This window comes from Ascaphus truei, chromosome 4 (assembly GCF_040206685.1).
Source record: "Ascaphus truei isolate aAscTru1 chromosome 4, aAscTru1.hap1, whole genome shotgun sequence".
Taxonomy (NCBI): Eukaryota; Metazoa; Chordata; class Amphibia; order Anura; family Ascaphidae; genus Ascaphus; species Ascaphus truei.
The window spans coordinates 31,091,346-31,110,301 of NC_134486.1; the positions used below are offsets into that span (position 1 = coordinate 31,091,346).

The 18,956-nt window shown below is 42.4% G+C and overlaps 1 protein-coding gene and 1 long non-coding RNA gene across 4 annotated transcripts in view; both read right to left on the bottom strand.

The window, feature by feature from the left end:
- Positions 1-18,956, bottom strand: part of DNAH14 (dynein axonemal heavy chain 14) — a 368,675-nt gene that overhangs the window by 215,868 nt on the left and 133,851 nt on the right. For all 3 annotated transcript variants that reach the window (XM_075595506.1, XM_075595507.1, XM_075595505.1), the window contains exons 32-34: positions 10,074-10,142; positions 7,514-7,700; positions 6,111-6,190 (exon numbers count right to left, since the gene is read on the bottom strand). In XM_075595506.1, the coding sequence (XP_075451621.1) occupies positions 6,111-6,190; positions 7,514-7,700; positions 10,074-10,142 (336 nt within the window). The remainder of the gene's footprint in view (positions 1-6,110; positions 6,191-7,513; positions 7,701-10,073; positions 10,143-18,956) is intronic.
- Positions 243-5,049, bottom strand: LOC142492664 (uncharacterized). Its single transcript, XR_012800879.1, has 3 exons — positions 3,335-5,049; positions 1,530-1,605; positions 243-326 (listed from the first exon to the last, which is right to left on the bottom strand). It is a non-coding gene; the product is annotated as an uncharacterized LOC142492664 (long non-coding RNA).

Genomic DNA, 18,956 nt, shown 5'->3' on the forward strand with positions numbered 1-18,956 from the left:
TCTGCAATACCGGCAAGAAACGCAAGTCGGCGATCGCGAGTTATTGTGACTTAAAAATCTAACTGCAACGCAACCCGTCACTTATTCCCGTTCATGTGCGCCCGATCCAATATCACACAGATGTATGTACTTTAAGTGTGTTTAATTGAAATGTATTGAGTACAAACTTGAACACACCAAAAAGTATTTTTAAAGAATTAAATGTTTTATTTGTATACGCTAATAAAGTAAAAATGAATAATGCGCAAATACAACGTCGGCTCTTCTTCCAAATTAACAATCTTTTATTTTTCTTGTTTGAATTGTCTGCTCTTGGACGTCTTGGTCTGTAAAGAAAGAGACACTATTCAATATTAATAATTGCAACCTGGTTGAAACGAATATGCATGTCATAGCATTTCTACAGTACAGTAGTATACAGTACTGTAGATGCATGAATTACAGTACTGTACATTACCTGACAGTGTCGCTGGATGTCTTTCCTGCACGAATATGGTGTTGAAAAAACAGTATTGGTGACCTAACCGCTTAACCTAATACTTAAGTAATATTCATGATCTATGTAACACGGTGCAAATAGGGAAAAAGATATCTATTATCAAAGTAGGTCCCAAGAAGGGGCCAGAAAAGGTCCTATATTATGCACGCAGTGTGGGATTAAATACGTGGACGATTAGTCGATGAGAGCTCTTGTCTCTACAAGGGGATCAATTGCCCATAGCTGAGGTACTCTGACATACACAAAATATACCGTATGTCCACTTAGAACTAAAAGGAAAAATAATACAATTTGAATAACATCAAAATAATAATAGAAACACAAGTGAACATTATATATTGTGAAAATGGTAGAAAATGCACCCCTTCTCTATATAGTGAAAATGGATCAAATCCTCCAATAGGCTGGCGAAAATAAACCAATAACCCGATATATATATAGGTGTTATTACACCGAAATGTATTTCCCATATAAGGGTCAATATACATAAATAGCAAAGGTGGATCACTTGATCTACCGTTGCTATTTATGTAACAGCCTATTGGAGGATTTTATCAGTTTTCACTATATATAATGTTCACTTGTGTACTGCATATACTGTATCATTATTATTTTGATACAAGAAAAAGCATTAGCGCTGTAGCACATACACCATTTTTACACGTTCATTATTACTTTGATATTATTAACATTTTATTATTTTTCCTTTTAAGCCTAAGTCAACATATATTTTGTGTATGTCAGAGTACCTCAGCTATGGGCAATTGACCCCTTTGTAGAGACATTAGCTCTCATGGACTAATCTTCCAAGTATTTAATTCCACACTGAGTGCATAATATAGGACCTTTTCTGCCCCCTTCTTGGGACCTACTTTGATAACGAATATGGTGTTGGCCTCGTCCTGATGCTAAACCTGAAAATCATAAATGAACATAATAATTAAACAATGACTACATTATGCCATTCTGAGGGTTTTTTTGTTTAAGAAGAAAAGACATGGCATGCATAGAATAAAGTACAGTACATTACCTGGCAGTATTGATGGATGAGTTTCCTGCACCAATGGTGTGTTTCTTGCACGTCGGCTTTGCCCGGCCCTAACCTGCTAAACATAAAAGAAGCATTAAACAAAGAATACAATAGCGGAACGGTACACTAAAAAACTTTATTAACAAAAACTTTTTTTATTATTTAAAAAAAAATTTCGGCACATTTTTTTTTTTTTATTAGAAGTGCAGGTAGTCACCCACAAAGCCGTTGCAGCTCCAGCCATGAGCCCTGTCATGCCTCAAAAGGGCGTTGATTTCGTCTTTCATGGCTTTGAAAACAAACTCGGTGAGATTGAAATGGCGCCTCATTTGTTCCACGAAATGTTTCCTTAAATTTGCAGGAAACGCCTTCTTGCCTCACGATCCATCAAAATTAACATTTCGGAGACCACTGCTGGTACTGCTCATAAGTTACGTGGTGTTTGAAAAGTATCATTCACCAGGAAGTGGAATTTCAGAGTGGCTGGGGACAGCTCATTTGATCTAACCTTTTGTAGCCAAAGCATGAAACATTTCAGAGACGAGTTTGGATGGCCTAGGAGAGTCGGTAAAACTTGATAGTAGCAAGAAGGTGGATGGGGGGCTAAGGTGTATGAGCAGTCTCTGCAAAAGGCAAATTTACTGGTCAGACACCTATTTCAACAGCATTAGTTGTCACCCTGTAATTCCGTATATTTGCCCCCTGTAGAAAAATGTATTTAACATGCATTTACCAAGCGTGCAATGTACAGTATGTATAATATATAATAATAAAAAAATATGTTTTTTTTTGCCAATTATCCAGCACATGATGTTTTTATTAATTTCACATGCAAAGATACAGTATGCTATTTCATTTACAAATTAAAAAATTGGGATTTTTTTAAATTTACTTAAATATTACAAATATCCATCACATTATGTTTTCTATAATGTATTCTCTCCTAATTAAAAAATAAATAAATACATTTTTTTTACATTGTTACAAGTTCTGTGTACCATTGTTATTCAATGCATTATAATGCTCAATGCACGCCTTGCGTCTTATGTGCATGCGGGGGTATGGAACGCAATTGCCCTGAGTGTCATTCGCCAGGAAGTGGAATTTCAGAGCGGCCGGGGACAGCTCATATGATGTAACTTTTTGAGCTAAAGCATGAAACTTTGCAGAGAGGAATTTGGATGGCCCGGGGGAGCTGTGCAGAGTCGTGAGGTGGGGGGAGGTGCAGCTCAAGGAGTCTGTTTTGTCTCCTGAATTGAGTAAATTGCAGGAGGCAAAAAAAAAAACGGCTCCCTCCATGGGAGATTTGAACGGTGTGAAATTGTATTAAACGTGATCACATCAATCTATCACATACAGTATGTGCTGTGCCCAACAAGCGTGAAATACAATCATTTAGAAATTAACTTAAATGTTAAGAAACATGGATATCACATTGTTAGAATAGTAAAGCCGATAATATAAATATATAAAAAATGTAAGTTTAAAATATTGTGGTTTTTGACTTCCATCAACATCATCTTCTGGCTGTCGATTAGACAATTTCATCTCTGAAAAACAATTATATTTTTTGGGGGGGATGGAAACTACAGTACAGTACTGTATGATTAAATTGCAGTATAAGCAACTGCTTTAAGGATACAGGTAGTACGCATGCATGAATGCACACCAAAGTGCACATGCGTGAACGCATGCTACAGTGCGCATGCGTCAATGCTTTTACGGGCTATGGTACGCATACAGTACAGTACAGTATGCGTGTCATTGGGAATCACAGTTACTACTGTACAGTACGTTATATTTACCTTCATTATAAACCTTGCCAACCGGATGGCGGTGACCCAATGTTGATGCCAGGGGTGTACTGTATGTAGATACTCGAGTCGATCATGTAGTTGGGATGCAGGTTCAACTCGCTGATGGAGTTGTTTGGTCCCTGCTGATAATGATATTGGGACAGGTAGCCAGACGGAGACATATAATCAGGTTAAGGCTAGTACTCAGGTCATGGCAGGTAGCTGGGATGTAGGTTCATCTGGTTTTCAGTGTCGGTTCGTGGACCATACTGGTAGTAGTATTGGTATTGAGGCAGGCATTCAGGCTGAAGCTGGTAAGCGGATGGTGGCACATTGGAAAGACCGGCTTGGAAAGAACAATTTTGCAATCTCTTGGTACCGATCTTTCTCCTTTTGAAGTTGCCATGATCAAACATACCTGCAAAAGATAGGTGCTGTGACCAGCAACATCCTTTCTTGCCGGGAAGTGAAGTCAATGTAAAATACATTCCGGTTTGTAATAAAATGTGAAACGCCGACATTTGATAAAGTCTTGAGTGAACAAGGTAATTTAACAAAGAATTACTGTAATGTCTATACAGTACTTTCTATTTGGCCTTAAAGACACCTGTTTTCAGACCTTGATTTTATACAGTTGCATTCAGTGTCTCCCATAGGCAAGGACATACCCTTTGCCATCTGCCGGACACGCTCTGAACTGCAATCACACAAATAATAATTCCGTCTGACCACTAAATAAATCGGACGCAGCAGGGACAACTCACCACCAAATCGACAACTTGCCATGAGGACGCGCAAATTCCCCTGCGGCCAGCCAAGGGGCAGCCCACGCAGCATCACTGAAGGCAATGCCCCAAACCGGAAACTCCTTGTACATTTTGTTTAAATAATTTTTTAAATAAATATTTTCTGTACCCATTTTGCAGCAGGGTAGATAACACTGTGGCAGTAGGGCGTAGCCGGCCTTCATTAATAAAGGTGGAGCCTGGCTGGCTGCCCCTGAAACCATATGGCAAGGGCTGAGTGTCAGCTCTTGGGTCTACAGTAAATGTTGGTTCTCTGTGTCTTAAAACTGCAATGCATTGTGTTTGTCCTGTGATTTAAACCCAGGTTGGTAACAAAAGGCAGTGTGAACTAGCACGTGAATTACCTGTGAATTAGCATTTCAATGCCCCAGCTCAGATAGGAATTTCGAGCTCAAATCTCTCCAAGTTATTTCCCTTATAAGTATAAGGTCCCCCAAAGTATATTCTATAAGGATGTGTACTTTATATTGTGTTTTAATGTTTACTATAAGGTTCTATACAGAAAGCACAGGCATATGGTCAAGATGCTAGCTACTTTGCATAGAATCCATAGTTCAAAGAGGAGAGGAATTGCAGAGGGGGGAAAACATTTGGTGAGCAGGATATTCAGATTAGAAAGTCTTTGTTTTACTAGACATTTTGGAGCCTTGACAGCAGGGGGTCTGGGACTAGTTATAAACGGCCCTGTATGTCAAAACTCAGAAGCATGATTTCCACTGGCAAGTTTTGAATTTATCCCTCCTATCAGTGAATGCGTAGTTTCAATCCCTGCTGTAATTGGCCATTACACTCCTCAATGATTTAGATAGGAATCCAGCCTATATAAGAGCGTGCGGTAAAAGCAGTTCTCTCTCTTTTTTCTGTTGGAGATTGGAAGACAAGCAGCTGCTGGCGGGCCTCTCAAAGGTGCTTCTGTGAAAGAGCTATTCACACAGGGAAGCATGGGGAGGCCTAGCCAGCAGGCTGGATTTCGGTCCAGGAGCTCAGAACCAGGGTCCTATCAAGGTAAGCCTTTGCGGAAGCAGGCGCCTTGCAACTAGGAAAGGGTAGATCTCCTTTCCCAGACCCCAGTAAGTGTGTATATTCTCTGTTTCTTATATTTCTGTGTATTTCCGAGGTCTTATCAGAATAATCCGCAATTTATTTTACTGCATGTTTTGCCTTGTGACTGATCCCTTAAATATAAAGGTGTATTTGGCCTGGCCTACCGTGACAAACACATACAGAGTAGCCCAGGGGTACGCAAAGTTTTGGCCCTGGGCCCCCTTGCCTGCTCAGACCCAGTGCTCGCCCCCCCCCCCCCCCCTACATGGTATCCAGCGTCAAATTACGCTGAGGGGTAATGTGACGTGACGTTACATGACCCCACTGCGTCATTTAATACCGCGATGCCATGGTTATGTGTCGCCCTAAGCCGTCGGAGAGAAGGTAAGTGAGTAATACAGAGGCCTCGCGCGCTCCCAGCTTTTAATTTAAATGCCTTGGGGAAAAGCGCGAGGCCTCTATAACCGCCACGCCCCCCCAAAAAATTTCCACCGACCACTGGTGTAACCTATAAGCAGCGTTATGCTGCAGACAAATTGCACAATATCTACAGTGACATGAAGCAAAGTGACTGAATAAATCAAATTGGGAGTTAATCCTTAAAGTTATTTTTCAGGATTTTAAGGTTATTTTGTGCTCTGAGATCTCTGTCACATATATATTAATACTTTGCTTATCTTGCAAATTTGAAGTTTAGTGCAGGATCAGCTTTAGCTTCTGCTTCTCATTCAACAGAAAAAATTCTGTATCATGAAAGCATTAGCGTCATCAGAAAAGTGGGAAAATGCCGGCTCTTCATTTCAATGAAATGATGAAAGGAGCAGGTGCACAAACACTCTTACTTATCCTCTCTGGGATAAGTGCTCCTGCCTTATCATCGTACAATCAACATTAAATGATAAACCATATTAAATAGGTAATGTAACAATACTCACCTGGATTCTAACTCTTGCTTCTTCTGACCAGCCATTAATAGAACTGTCTTAAAAGCTCTCATCCCAAAATCGTAATGATTCTACAGAACATCAAATGGTTTGAGTCAGTTAATTCAACACGGGGGAAAAGTGGATAGTTTTCTGTAACTCATACAGTAGCTATTATGTGAAACAGTTTTATAATATACAGTTAATACAGTATAATAAAACTGTTTTATAATATACATGTCTCCAGCTCTCATAAAAGTCTGCTGCACGTCAAATTGGATCGTATTACTATCGTTGGAGCTCAATAATGGGGAGAATAATACACCTTAGTACTGCCAGACAAACTTTACCCTTTCAGATCCTTTATAATGATATGTATAAAGATGTAAGTAAACATAAATATTTCTACTGTCTTGGCCATCTTTTCCCCTCTTGAATTGGTGATCACCATCATACAGTTATTGGGGTTATAACAGGACATATAGGATATAAAAAACCCATACTAATATAGATCCAGCACAAATTTTGGTAATGTTAATATGGCTGCAGTACTGGTGTGTCCAGGGATTGAAGGGAGCTTATGTCCAGAACACCCCAAAAATAAAGGAGAAAATTCTAGTGCATTACAGTCATAACAGTGTTGGCGCATCGTCAATTTAAATGAATAGAGCCACCAGCCTCCAATTTATTAAGTATTTTACGACATAGGCACAGATGCACTAAGCCTCGTTAAACGAGTTATCCTAACGTTAACCTAAATTAATTTGTAATGCCTATCCAGTGAAGAGAATAACGTAATATTAACCCCGTTTTAGTCCTTGAAATAACGTATGGTTAATTTTTTTTCTCCAGCTGTTAGTGCTAATGATATACAAAAGAGATGCATTGCATGTCCACTAAAGGCTGTGTAGGTTAACGCAGGGATTTATCCAGACGTTATTTAGGTCATACCTAAAAGGTGGTGTTACTACCATCCAGACCCTAAAATATGGGTTTTGACAGAGACAGAGACAGTGACAGTCTTATTTTTCTACACATAGACTTATACACCTCCCCAAACAGACATTTCTACAACCCGTGGAGAGATACCTGTGCACAAAAAGGAACACACATGGGATACCTGGGAAAGGCCATAAAGTCACTTGGTACTCTAATAAAATAGACTCTCTCTTCCCCTCTCTCTTGCCCCCTCTCTGTCTCTGCCCCTCTCCAGCAAAACCCATACGTCAGAGTCTGGTTGGGAGTAACGCCACCTTCAGCAGCTGTTGTTTTTGGATATAATTAGCACTGTGAATACGCGCTAAACTTAGGGGAAATAACATCGTTTATGTAACCTATGTTACATGTTTGCTTAGTGCATGTGGCCGATAATGTGTTAGCGGGTAAGATAACATGCTACATCTGTGTAAGAATACCTGCTGAGAAAGCTGCTTGCTAGCCAGTTGGTAAAGGTTGACAAGTTTTCCAGACAGTGGCTTTGCTGACTTAAAACCTACTGAGAACAACATTATTTCTGCAATCAATTTGTAGTCTGGCACCATCATCGCTACAGGTCTAAAGAGCGATTTCAAATTGTCTGGGAGCTCAACACGCCCTTTGTATCTGAATAAAGAAAAGAGAGGGATTGACAAATTGCATGTTACCTTAAAATGTGTATTTTTCCATTGCTATACAGGTGCTCCTCGGTTATCCGCCAGAATCTGTCCCGCAAACTGTCGTTGGATTGTAGACTATTGGATTGCGGATCCAATGTTAATCTGTGGTGTGAGCGGCAGATAATCTGTCCCAACATCGGATAATGCATTCAGTGGAATGCATTACCTGGCGACGGATAATCCGTTCGATGGACAGCAGACAGACTGAAAGCGAGGACTACCTGTATCTTATTTTACTCATAAAGTTCTACATAAAGTTATGGCCTCTATTTAATATGCTGGGAAGCTGCCTATGTCTGCTTCAGCACAGGTGGCATGATCAGTCCCCTTTTCAGCACAGGTGGCTATATCAGAGGCTGAGAGCTGAAGCTGGGATATTCTGAAAACCTGACCTGTTGGGGCTGGCGGGCTTGAGGACTGGACTTGAGTATCCCTGCTCTAGCACGCAATTAAATCTTCCCAGTATATTAAATCTTGGTTACGTTGGCATACGTGATTAATTTCCCTATCAGTTTAACAGGAAGTATCAAAATATGCAAACAATTCCTAGTTTCACCCAAGCTTCCTAACAGAACGCAAACTCTCGAGTGTAGCAAAATTATGGTTTGGTTTATATTAATAAATCGTTTAATTAGAGTTGTCCAATATATTTAAAAGGTTTACTCTGTGATATCATAAAAACACGCAGTCTCTATTTTTTCGGTTTTAAGAGTTTTAAGTGAGTCCAAACAGGGAAAAGATAAGAACCAGGACATTTGAATGATTTTGAGAAAATTGTCTGGCACATATGGTCACCCCACATATATAACATTCTTAACAGGCTGTGATAGCGTTTAGTGACTCATACTTCTTAGTTAGTAATAGTGTGAACAGAGTTTTTGAAACCTCACAGGTCTCTTCTTCATGTGTAAGCAAGAATAAAAGACGTGGTTTTCAGGCGCTGTATACACCATGACAGTATCACAATCTATAGTAAATTGATGTTAGAAATTGAACTCTAAAGGGCCTATTTATTAAATTGCCAGAATGGCGTTTCAGTGCAAAAACTGGGAATGTTACACGGCGACACATCTCACCATATTTACTAGACAGTTCTTGCACGTCTAATATGTGCAAAAGAAGGCTTTTAAGGTTGCGATCTGGTTTCAGCATTATGCAAAGTTTGTATGCAAATAATAATATATATTATTTCTTATGTAGCACTAACAGTGTATGCAGTACTATGTACCTTAACTTTTAGAAGCACACACATCGAGCTTACAATCTAATTTTTATGCCTGTGGAGCAGGGCGATAAAGAGACTTATGACAAAAAAATAAATCTCACAATATTAGGTATTCACATGCTATTCAATAAACTGGGATATGTAAAAATATGTAACTACAGTAATTGGTTATCACTCCAGGTTGGATAAGTTAGGCAATATGGTGGTGTCAAGAAGAGAGAAATTACTATGTGTCTCTCCCCCTCTCTGTCTCTCCCTCTCTGTCTCTCCCTCTCTGTCTCCCCCTCTCTGTCTCCCCCTCTCTGTCTCCCCCTCTCTGTCTCCCCCTCTCTCACCAAAAGTGCATCTCTGTGTCTCACTTACAGTAGGTTGCCAAGTATGTTTGAACTGCAGATATTAACTTTCAGATCGCTACGGGTCCTATTCAAAAAAACTTTGAAAAATCATCTTCAGCAGCTTTGCAAAAAAATGTTGGACCTCTGGTCTGAAAAAAACGTATTGCATATCACTGTATTCAATAACAATAATATACTGTAAGGAACCGTTTCGAGGGAAGAGGCAACTCGAAGAGAATTTACAACCATAAAAAATGTACATTTACTGAAACTTTTTGAAAAGTTTAACTTCTAAAGTTTTATTAGTAGCCAAGTTCTTCAGAAAGAAATGGGTTGCTGACCTATAACTTGCTCCAATAGAGACCCAATATATAAAACAGTATAATTCATATGTACTTAGGGGTAAGACAGAAACCACACATGCTATAAATAGTATTCCATTATAAGTCATGAAATGCAGTAATAACTCATAAAATAATGTAGGGTTCTACCCATCTGTGCTTAGATTCCCACATACTGTATTTAGATTTCACTCCCCGTTCTATTTAAATGTCACTCGCAAATGTAGTTCTGATCTAAACATCTGACCTGAACTGTAAATGTAATTAATGAGCCAAAGAATAGACTATTCCCTTTTTACCCTAGGGAGGTCACTACTACCCATTAGTGCAGAATTTGAAATCGAAATGTGATTGACAGAATCATTTATAATTCTGTATTGCAGGAACTGAACAGAATAACTTTTCTATTACGTACTTACCCTGGGTTCATAGTAAAAAAGACTCCACAGGTCAGATTCATACGAATTTCTCTCCCTTCAAATACAAACCTACAGAACACAATATTTTGATTTGAATTACTTCAACAATACATTGCAAATGAAAAATATTAATAATTGTATGGACTTTATTATATAGTTACAAATTGTAAAGGAGAAAAATCAATCAATCATTCATGTCTTGTTTGATTCAGGAACTGAACCAGAGAAAAGTAGGTCTAGATATTGGCCGTACAATAACTTTAGCAGTACTGGTATGTATGACTTTTCTATTTCAATCACCAAAAGATAGAGAATCAATAGTGTGTGCATTTCTTCTAAATGACCACTGTGAGAGACATGTGCAGAGGCACAACCAGGGAGACAGATTTGGGGGAAATTAAACCATGGCTTTATTCAGCCCATCACTTTATACAATGCACAAACCACAAAATAAGCAAATAAACAGCCTATCCCTTTGTAAGGGCTAACTCACTTCCCCAGTCCCTATCTGCAGGGCTGGGAGGATAAGCCCCTTACCAACCTATCACTCCAAAGTCTAAAGAGGTACCTGTAAGCAGGAGCTCTTTGTGTCAGTCTCTGAGTCTGGTTTGTGTCCGTTGAGGGGCCAGCCTCTGGCCAGTTCCAGGGTCTGCTGTGCCCTGGAATAGAGGTCTGGGTGCTTGTGTCTTGATCACAGTCCTTCGGTGTGCTCAAGACAATCATCTCCTTTGGCAGCACAGTTGTGACTGTGCTCAGGAGTCTCTCTAAGAAGTTTCCAGCAGGAGGCTTTTCTACAGGTATGATTAGTCAGGTGGAGACTGGTTAATTGTCATTAGCTGCAATTAACCATCTCCCTGCTGGATTCCTCAGACCACTACAGGTTTATATTGAAGCCTTATTTAGACAGGGGTAAGTCGCTGTTATAACCCCAAATCCTGCTCCATTCACCAACATTTCATACAGGGCCATATTTACTAAGCAGTCTTTTGACATAAGACGCCTGCCTATGCTAGAAGACAATAGGGATAAAATCCATCGGTGGATTGTTCCAATTTCAATCCGTGCGGATTAATAAAAAACTGCTATTGAAAAAAATCCACTGGTGGATTTTACAAATCCAATCCGCGGATTGCTGAATCCACAGATTGGATTCTTAAAATCCTCCAACGAATTTCGGAATATGCAGATTTGATTGTCAATGAGAGAAAAAAAATCTGAAATAGGAGAATCACCCTTTTTGAGATCAATCTGCGGACCAAAAGGAATCGGCTGATCTGCCCCCAAAATTCGCCCATCTGTGGAAGACACCTCACAGCCCATCAGAATAAATGGTGTGGTTGGGGTCTTCCAACGCCAGATAGTGTCTTATGGCAGAAAACTGCTGATAATTATGGCCCATGTGGGGGTCCAACACCAAGTGATTAAGTGGTTGAGATATGGAAGACCGGTGGTACTCAGGTGCGGACAGTCATTCGACACTCAAAGGGTTAAGCTGCAAACAAATATTCTGGGAAGCGTCATTAATTTCTTATAGCTTCAGATACCTTCTGAGTTCATTAAAAAAAATAAAGGATTCTTCTTCTAATATACAGTACTTTAGTGGCATGAAAATAAGCACACGGTGCGTTTCAATGTTATCTTCCTATACATTTTGTTTGCATGGACTCTAGCTAATCCTGGGGAAAGGAAGTGCAAAACCAATGGACCAACTCAAAGGCAGCTATTTCGTATTGTTTGACAATGGGGTGAATTAGTTCTTTTTTTTTTTTTTAGTAGTAGAAAAAAGAAGAAAGTAGTGCACTGCCCGGGAGTCAGGTGGTATAAAGTAAAAATCTATTCTCTTTTTTTCTACTACTGGATTTCTTCATCAGCGGCTGGGCACGTCACTACGGACTCACTAAGGCTCAAGGAGTGTGTAAGATTCTTTCAAGATATCGCAATTGTGAATTATGGACTTGAATGAGTACCAGTATTTGTTATATTTCCTCCAATGAGGTTACATCAAGGTGAAGACCTGCATTTTTGATTGTTCCCTTCAGGAGAAGTTATACTGATCACTGACTGGTTACTCACATAATACTTCATATTATACCCACTCCACACTAGAGTCATATTTATGAGCCTTATATATGATTAATTATTTATGATAACGTTCGGAGATTCCACCATCACTGGAGCACCCACTTTTTTTTTACACTTGATAATAGGGTGATTTTTTTATATAGTTGACAATGTTTTGCTTTTACAGTTGACAATACGGTGAATGAAAGGGTTTGGTGACCTTTAGAAGACAAGAATGTGGGGGCTTCCGGTGATGTCATCCGGTATGGTCGCGTGTTGAGAGAGCTCCGTGGACCCACACTTATAAATGCAATATCAAGCACTTTTCCCTCGGATCTTTGCTTCCCCCGCAACCTCCCTAAGGTGTGTGAGTGGTGCAGCAATGCAAGCGAAGGCTAAAATGGCCAAAAATCAGGGAATAACAAAGCATTTTCCCCCGGCACAGAGGAGCCCTGAAGCTGCGACTGCAATCCAAGATGGCGGCGGCGCACGAGGCTCTCCGAGTACCTCGAGTAGCCAAGCGCGAGCCAAAGATAATTCAGGTCCTGAGGATCTGATCACGAAAGCCTACTTAGAAGATCTTATGGTTTCCCTACACGCAAAATTACACACTTCACTGCAGAATGACCTCAAAGCGGCAGTGACTGAATTAAGGCAAGAAATCTCAGGCCTTACAGACCGTACATCCGAACTTGAAATCAAATTAGGAGAGTCTCACCAAAGACAGACAGAAGCGGAGGACGAGATCTTCAGACTGGGATAAGAGGTAGCGGGCCTCAAAGAAGGGATGGAGGATCAGGAAAACCGGGACCGAAGGCAAAATCTACAGATACGTAATGTCCCAGAATCAGTTGTTCCTGACCTCCTCCGACCCTACCTAGGGAAACTGTTCTCCTCCATCTGCCCAGACATAGAAGATCGCGATCTGGAAATCGATCGGACACATCGAGCTCTCGGCCCGCGGTCAGGTGACCCTAACAGATGGAGAGATCTGATCATCCACTTCCATAGTTACTCTACTAAAGAGAGGATTCTGGCTGCATGCCGTGAAAAAGACACGATTACATTTCAAGAAGAGGTTCTTCAGGTTTTCAACGACCTATCTAAAATCACGATTAACAAAAGAAGAGAGCTCAACCCACTAACCCTTTTCCTCCGCGAGAATGGGGTGAGGTATCGTTGGGGCTTCCCTTTCAAGCTCATTGCTAACAGAAACAGGAAATACCTAGCACTCAGGCGCCCAGAGGAAATGTCCTAATTTGCTAAAGCATTGGGTCTCTCCCCTCCACTCGCATGGGCAGACGAAGATCGGCCTACACGGGAAGCCGAAGAAAGAGACAGGACAGTCAGATCCTCATGCAGAATCGCAGCGCAGGCTCAAACAAGAGAGAAATGAGGAAACCAGACCCTAAAGAACTTAACCGAGCCCTATACTCCAAGTTGGCCGTTGCCACTCAACTACATCTTGCAGAAGACTCCAGTCCATCGTCGCCGTCGACGGAGAGGGAACGCCAGCTGATCCACTCGACCCCAGCTCTACCATGAAGACGACGGACAAGACTCCGAGTCCCAGGTCCCGCCGGGCCGCTGATCCAACTCAAATTCCGAGGGTGGCTCTCTCCGGCCGGAGTTGTGCTGAGCCTGGATCCCGTTACCCGGTGTTCCCCGAGTGGCTACTTGTGGACGAGGGGGATGATGGCTTGGTTTGGCTGGATCTGTTCTGGTTGTTAGTATGGATTTAAGATTTTCTCAGCTTATTATGCAATCTGTACCAGACTGTCAAGGTGGCGGACGCCTGACCATTGGCTCACCGACCTGTTTGACAGCCTTACTCACCCCCTAATGCCATTCTTGCACCCCCTATTTGTCCCCCCCCCCCTGTTTTTCTCCCAATTCCCATCCCCCACCCCCTCCCCTCTCCCCCCTCCCTGTCCACCCCGTACCACCCCCCCAATACTCCCCCCCCCCGTGGCACCCCCCCCCCCCGTGGCATGGACAATAGCCCCGCATATTGACAGGACCAAATGGGCCAATGCTATCAATCGCAGGCCCCAAGGGCTCAGAGTCTACAGGATTCACAGAGCAAGGCTCCCACGTCATCACTCAGCTAATTATGTACGTTCATTAAGTAGATGTGTATACGTCTACCCGTTCAATGTCTTGTTGAACTGACCGGCGGCTAAACTAAACCGTCTTTGTCACCATCACCACGTCCGATATCCCCCCTCCCTTCCCCCCTCCCACCCTACCTGCCCTCCCCCTCCCACCCTCTCCTCACCCCCCCCCCCCCCCGTGCGCCGCCCAGCGAATACGCTCAACTGTGCGGATTGGAGCTAAAAGGTTTTAAACTGTATGGTGCACTTCTCAAATGTATGCATGTACCCTAGAACAAGGATGCTAGTCTGTTAGCTGCTCTAAAGTGCTTACTAGTAAAGCATCAGGCTCTCCAACCATGTGAAGGCAGGGAATGCACCCAATGATCTGATTGTAATATGCTATGAAAAGCCCTAAGGCCTTCCTTTACTCAAAAGAAGGGACAGATCAAATGTCACCCCCACATCATCGAAGCTCTAACTATAAGCATCCCCTCCCTCCCCCCTCTACTACGCTCCCTCCTCCCCCATGCCCTCAGCCTACCTGAAAACAAGAGGGAGGCCTACTGTCCTAACACAACACGCACGTCTACGGTGAGCACCCTCCCGTGTGCATCCTCTCCCCCCCTCCTCCCCCCCTATCCCTCTCATCCCCTTCCCCAGCCCCCTGGGCAATCCACCTACTGGTAAATATTCTACTCTAATGATCTGTTCCGGTTAAAATGTCCAGAAGTGTGTAACAAAGTTTAAACAGTCATTAAGTTCTTAAATGTATGTTTCGATGTTGCTATGTTAAAAGTCTAGGTTACTCATCATTTCTCTAAAAGAATTGGAGAAATACATTACTACCTCTATGCCATCCCCGCCCCAACCATATGCTTCCCTCCCTATCTCCCCCCCCTTTCCCCCCCCCTTTCCCCCTCCCCCCCAGATCACACGGAACTAAGCGAGAGGCCTACTGCTGCAAACTAACGCTCATAAATTCCTCCCATGTACACCCTCCCTCCCCCTTCCTCTCACACGCCCACAAGTTAGAACCCTAGGGAAAGTGAGATCCCGGCTTTACACCTATGGGTCCACGCCCTCCGACACCCACCTGCCCCTGCCCACTGGATTTACCCCCCAAGGGCCCAAAGCCCAAATGCCGGCCTTCATTCCCGGCTACAAATGTCTGAGGTCGCTTTTAGACAATCTCAGCCTTCTTTCATGACTGCTGATACTGTCCCAGCAGATACTTTCTCTCTCTACTGTCCCCGCTCCCCCTCCCCCCCTCTGATATCCTATCCTAGCTCAGGATCATAGGCCCACAATCTCGAATCAGGAGATATACTATAGTTCGCTCCAAGTCATAAAGAAGCAAGACCTCCCTGGTGGGAAAGGTAAGGTCTTAAGACTGACTAATCACTATAACACTCATGGCTAACCAACTCCCTCTTACAATTGTTTCCCTTAATGTGAAAGGGCTGCACAACAATAAGAAGAGGAAATTAGCACACCTGGAGCTAAAAAAAATCCGGAGGGGACATAGTGTTTCTCCAGGAGACACACTTCACAGATCTCGACCCGCCCAAAACATTCAGTAACGCATAGCCAATGGGGTTTTATTCATCCTACAGTAGCAAGAAACGAGGAGTCGCTATGCTATTACGTCAGGGAACCCCATTCAATCTAGTCAAAACCATCTCAGACCCAGGGGGTAGATTTCTAGTGGTATACGGCTCTCTAGCTGGCACGGCGATCGCCTTGATCAACCTATACGCGCCCAACGAAAATCAATCGGAGTTTTTGAAAATGGTCCTAGACAAAGTTGATCCAGCCTGTCATCGTGGGGGGGAGATCTAAACATGGCATTAAACCCTGAGGAAGACAAATTGCTTCCCCAGAGCCGGGCCCTTACGGCACTTACACAAAAAACGAGGGGAAAATTCAGGAAAATTGCCAAAGAATTTTCACTAATACACATTTGGAGAACCCAGTATCAGGGCCAAAGGGATTATACGTTCTACTCTGCCCCTCACCAAACCTATTCTCGCATTGACTACTTTCTGGCAACCAAAAATGTACTAGAGGCCTCTCTTGGATCGGACATCGGCCCGATCGCTTGGTCGGACCACGCTCCCATTATATTGACTCTCTCAGTCCCATTTGTGAAGTTAAGCACCTTTAATTGGAAACTAAACGATTCCTTATTGAATCATCGGGAAGTAGAGAGAGAAATTAGAAAAGCCCTTACAGAGTATTTCCGTATTAACTCAGGTTCAGTCTCCTCTCCAGCGGTACTGTGGGAAGCCCATATGGCAACGATCAGGGGTAACTTCATCTCCATCGCATCCCACAGAAAGAAGGCTAAGATGAAACTAATCAAAGACTTGACAGAGCAAATTATAAATCTAGAACAGCAACATAAAGCTAATCCATCAGCAACAATCTAGAAAGTCTTATCCGCGGCCAGAAATGAGATCAAAAAGATCTAACTAGAAGATGTAGAAAAAGCTCTCAAGTGGACCAACTAGAGATACTATGATAAGGGCAGTAAAGCTGATAGGCTGCTAGCCAGCAAATTAAGGGGAGTACAAAAGAGGTCCCAAATAACTGCAATTAAGAATAGGTCGGGTGAGATATTATACAGCGATAAGAAGATCGCAGAGGAATTTACTAAATTTTACACCAAATTATACAACCTTAAAACCCATGACGGGCTTGCAAGGACCTCTGCACATGCAGAGATCTTGGGATACTTGGACAGCTGTGAGCTCCCGTCACTAACGGAGGAGGAAATCCAACTCCTTAATGGAAAGATATCAAAACAAGAATTGGCAGACGCTGTAAAGGAGTTAAAAATTTCAAAAGCCCCAGGCCCTGATGGCTTCACCAATGTCTATTATAAAAGATTCCTACCTACTTTGTCCAGCCATCTTTTAGATCTATTTAACTCATTTATGGAGAGCAACCCCATACCTGCATCAATGTCACTAGCCAATCTCGCGATCATACATAAAGAAGGCAGAGACCCGGTGCAGTGTGGAAGCTACCGCCCAATTTCCTTGCTGAATAATGACCTTAAATTATATAGCAAAATATTGGCTAACAGATTGAACCCAATCCTTCCCAGACTTATACATATTGACCAAGTAGGGTCCGTTTCTGGACGACAAACCTCAGACAACACCCGCAAAATAATAAATATTGTAGACCATATTAATCTCACAGACACCAGAGCGATTCTACTAAGTCTGGACGCAGTGAAGGCGTTTGAGAGAATAGATTGGTTATTTCTCGATGAAACAATGCAGAAATTTGGCTTTAGAGGCCCGTTCCTTGAGGGAGTCCGCGTACTGTACCAGAACCCATCTGCACTAGTCAAGCTCTCAGGAGGTGCAGCACGAAAATTTGAAATAAAAAATGGCACTAGACAGGGATGTCCCCTCTCTCCGTTGCTCTTTGCCTTGACCATTGAACCCCTAGCGGCTAAAATTCGTGGCAATATAAATATCAAAGGCGTAACGATAGATGAAACAAATTATAAAATCTCACTATTTGCTGACGATATTATACTGACCCTAACACACCCTCAGACCTCCTTTCCAAATCTTCATAGTGAATTACTAGAATTTTGCAAAATATCTGGCTACAAAATCAATAACGACAAATCTGAAGCCCTGAATCTAAATCTGTTGGAGCCGGAAGCCAAACTACTCATTCAATTTCAACTATAAGTGGAGCTCCTTATACATTAAATATTTGGGAGTGAATGTAACAGAAAACTACCATTCATTATATCAACATAACTACCCGATCCTATTTAGGAAAATTAAAAGAGATCTGGACACTTGGGAAAACTACCAGATCTCATGGATCGGGAGAATGATCTCGGTGAAAATGAACATACTCCCTAGACTGTTATACTATTTCCAGACGCTCCCGATCCGTGTCCCCGGCTCCGAGATAAAAAACATCCAGAACAGAATATTCAAATTTATTTGGAGAGGTAAAAGACCTAGGGTAGCTAGAGCGGTGCTCATGGCATCTAGAGCAAAGGGAGTCCCTGACATTCTAAAATATAATCAGGCAGCACAACTTCGCCAAGCGGTAGTGTGGAACGCTGATCAGGGTCAGTACTGCTGGCTAGATATTGAGTCCAGTTTTGCCAAAACGCCTTCTCTGCCAGCCTGTCTCTGGTCAATGGAAAGGGGTGATATGCTGGCGCACAAATTCAAGCTAGGGATGATGAAACACACTTGGGAAGTCTGGCTGAAATGCAAAAGTAAATTTAAGCTCTCCTCTAGTGGCTCCCAACTCACTCCGATCCTAAACAACCCCAAATGCCCTCCAGGCTGTGAACCTAGGCAGTTTGATCAATTCAGATTAAGGGGGGTCAAGGCGGTCGCCGACCTATTGAGCATTGGAAGGATGCTGAGCTTCCAAAACATACGCCCCAAATTTGAGGCTCCTGATTTGAGCCCATTCAAATATCTCCAAATTAGACATTTCGTTCAAAAACTATCCCCAAAATTGGAACTCCCCCCTCTCACAAGGTTTGATAGGCTGTGTCGTTGCAGCTCTCACCAAAAAGGTCTAATAACACGAATATACGCTGCATTGGAGATATCAGCAGACCCTCCTGCGCATGACTGTATGCTCAAATGGGCCGCGGAATTGAACATAGTTATAGACAGAGAGGACTGGGAGGATATTTGGGGTGCGGCTTCGGGAACTTCCATATGTACCA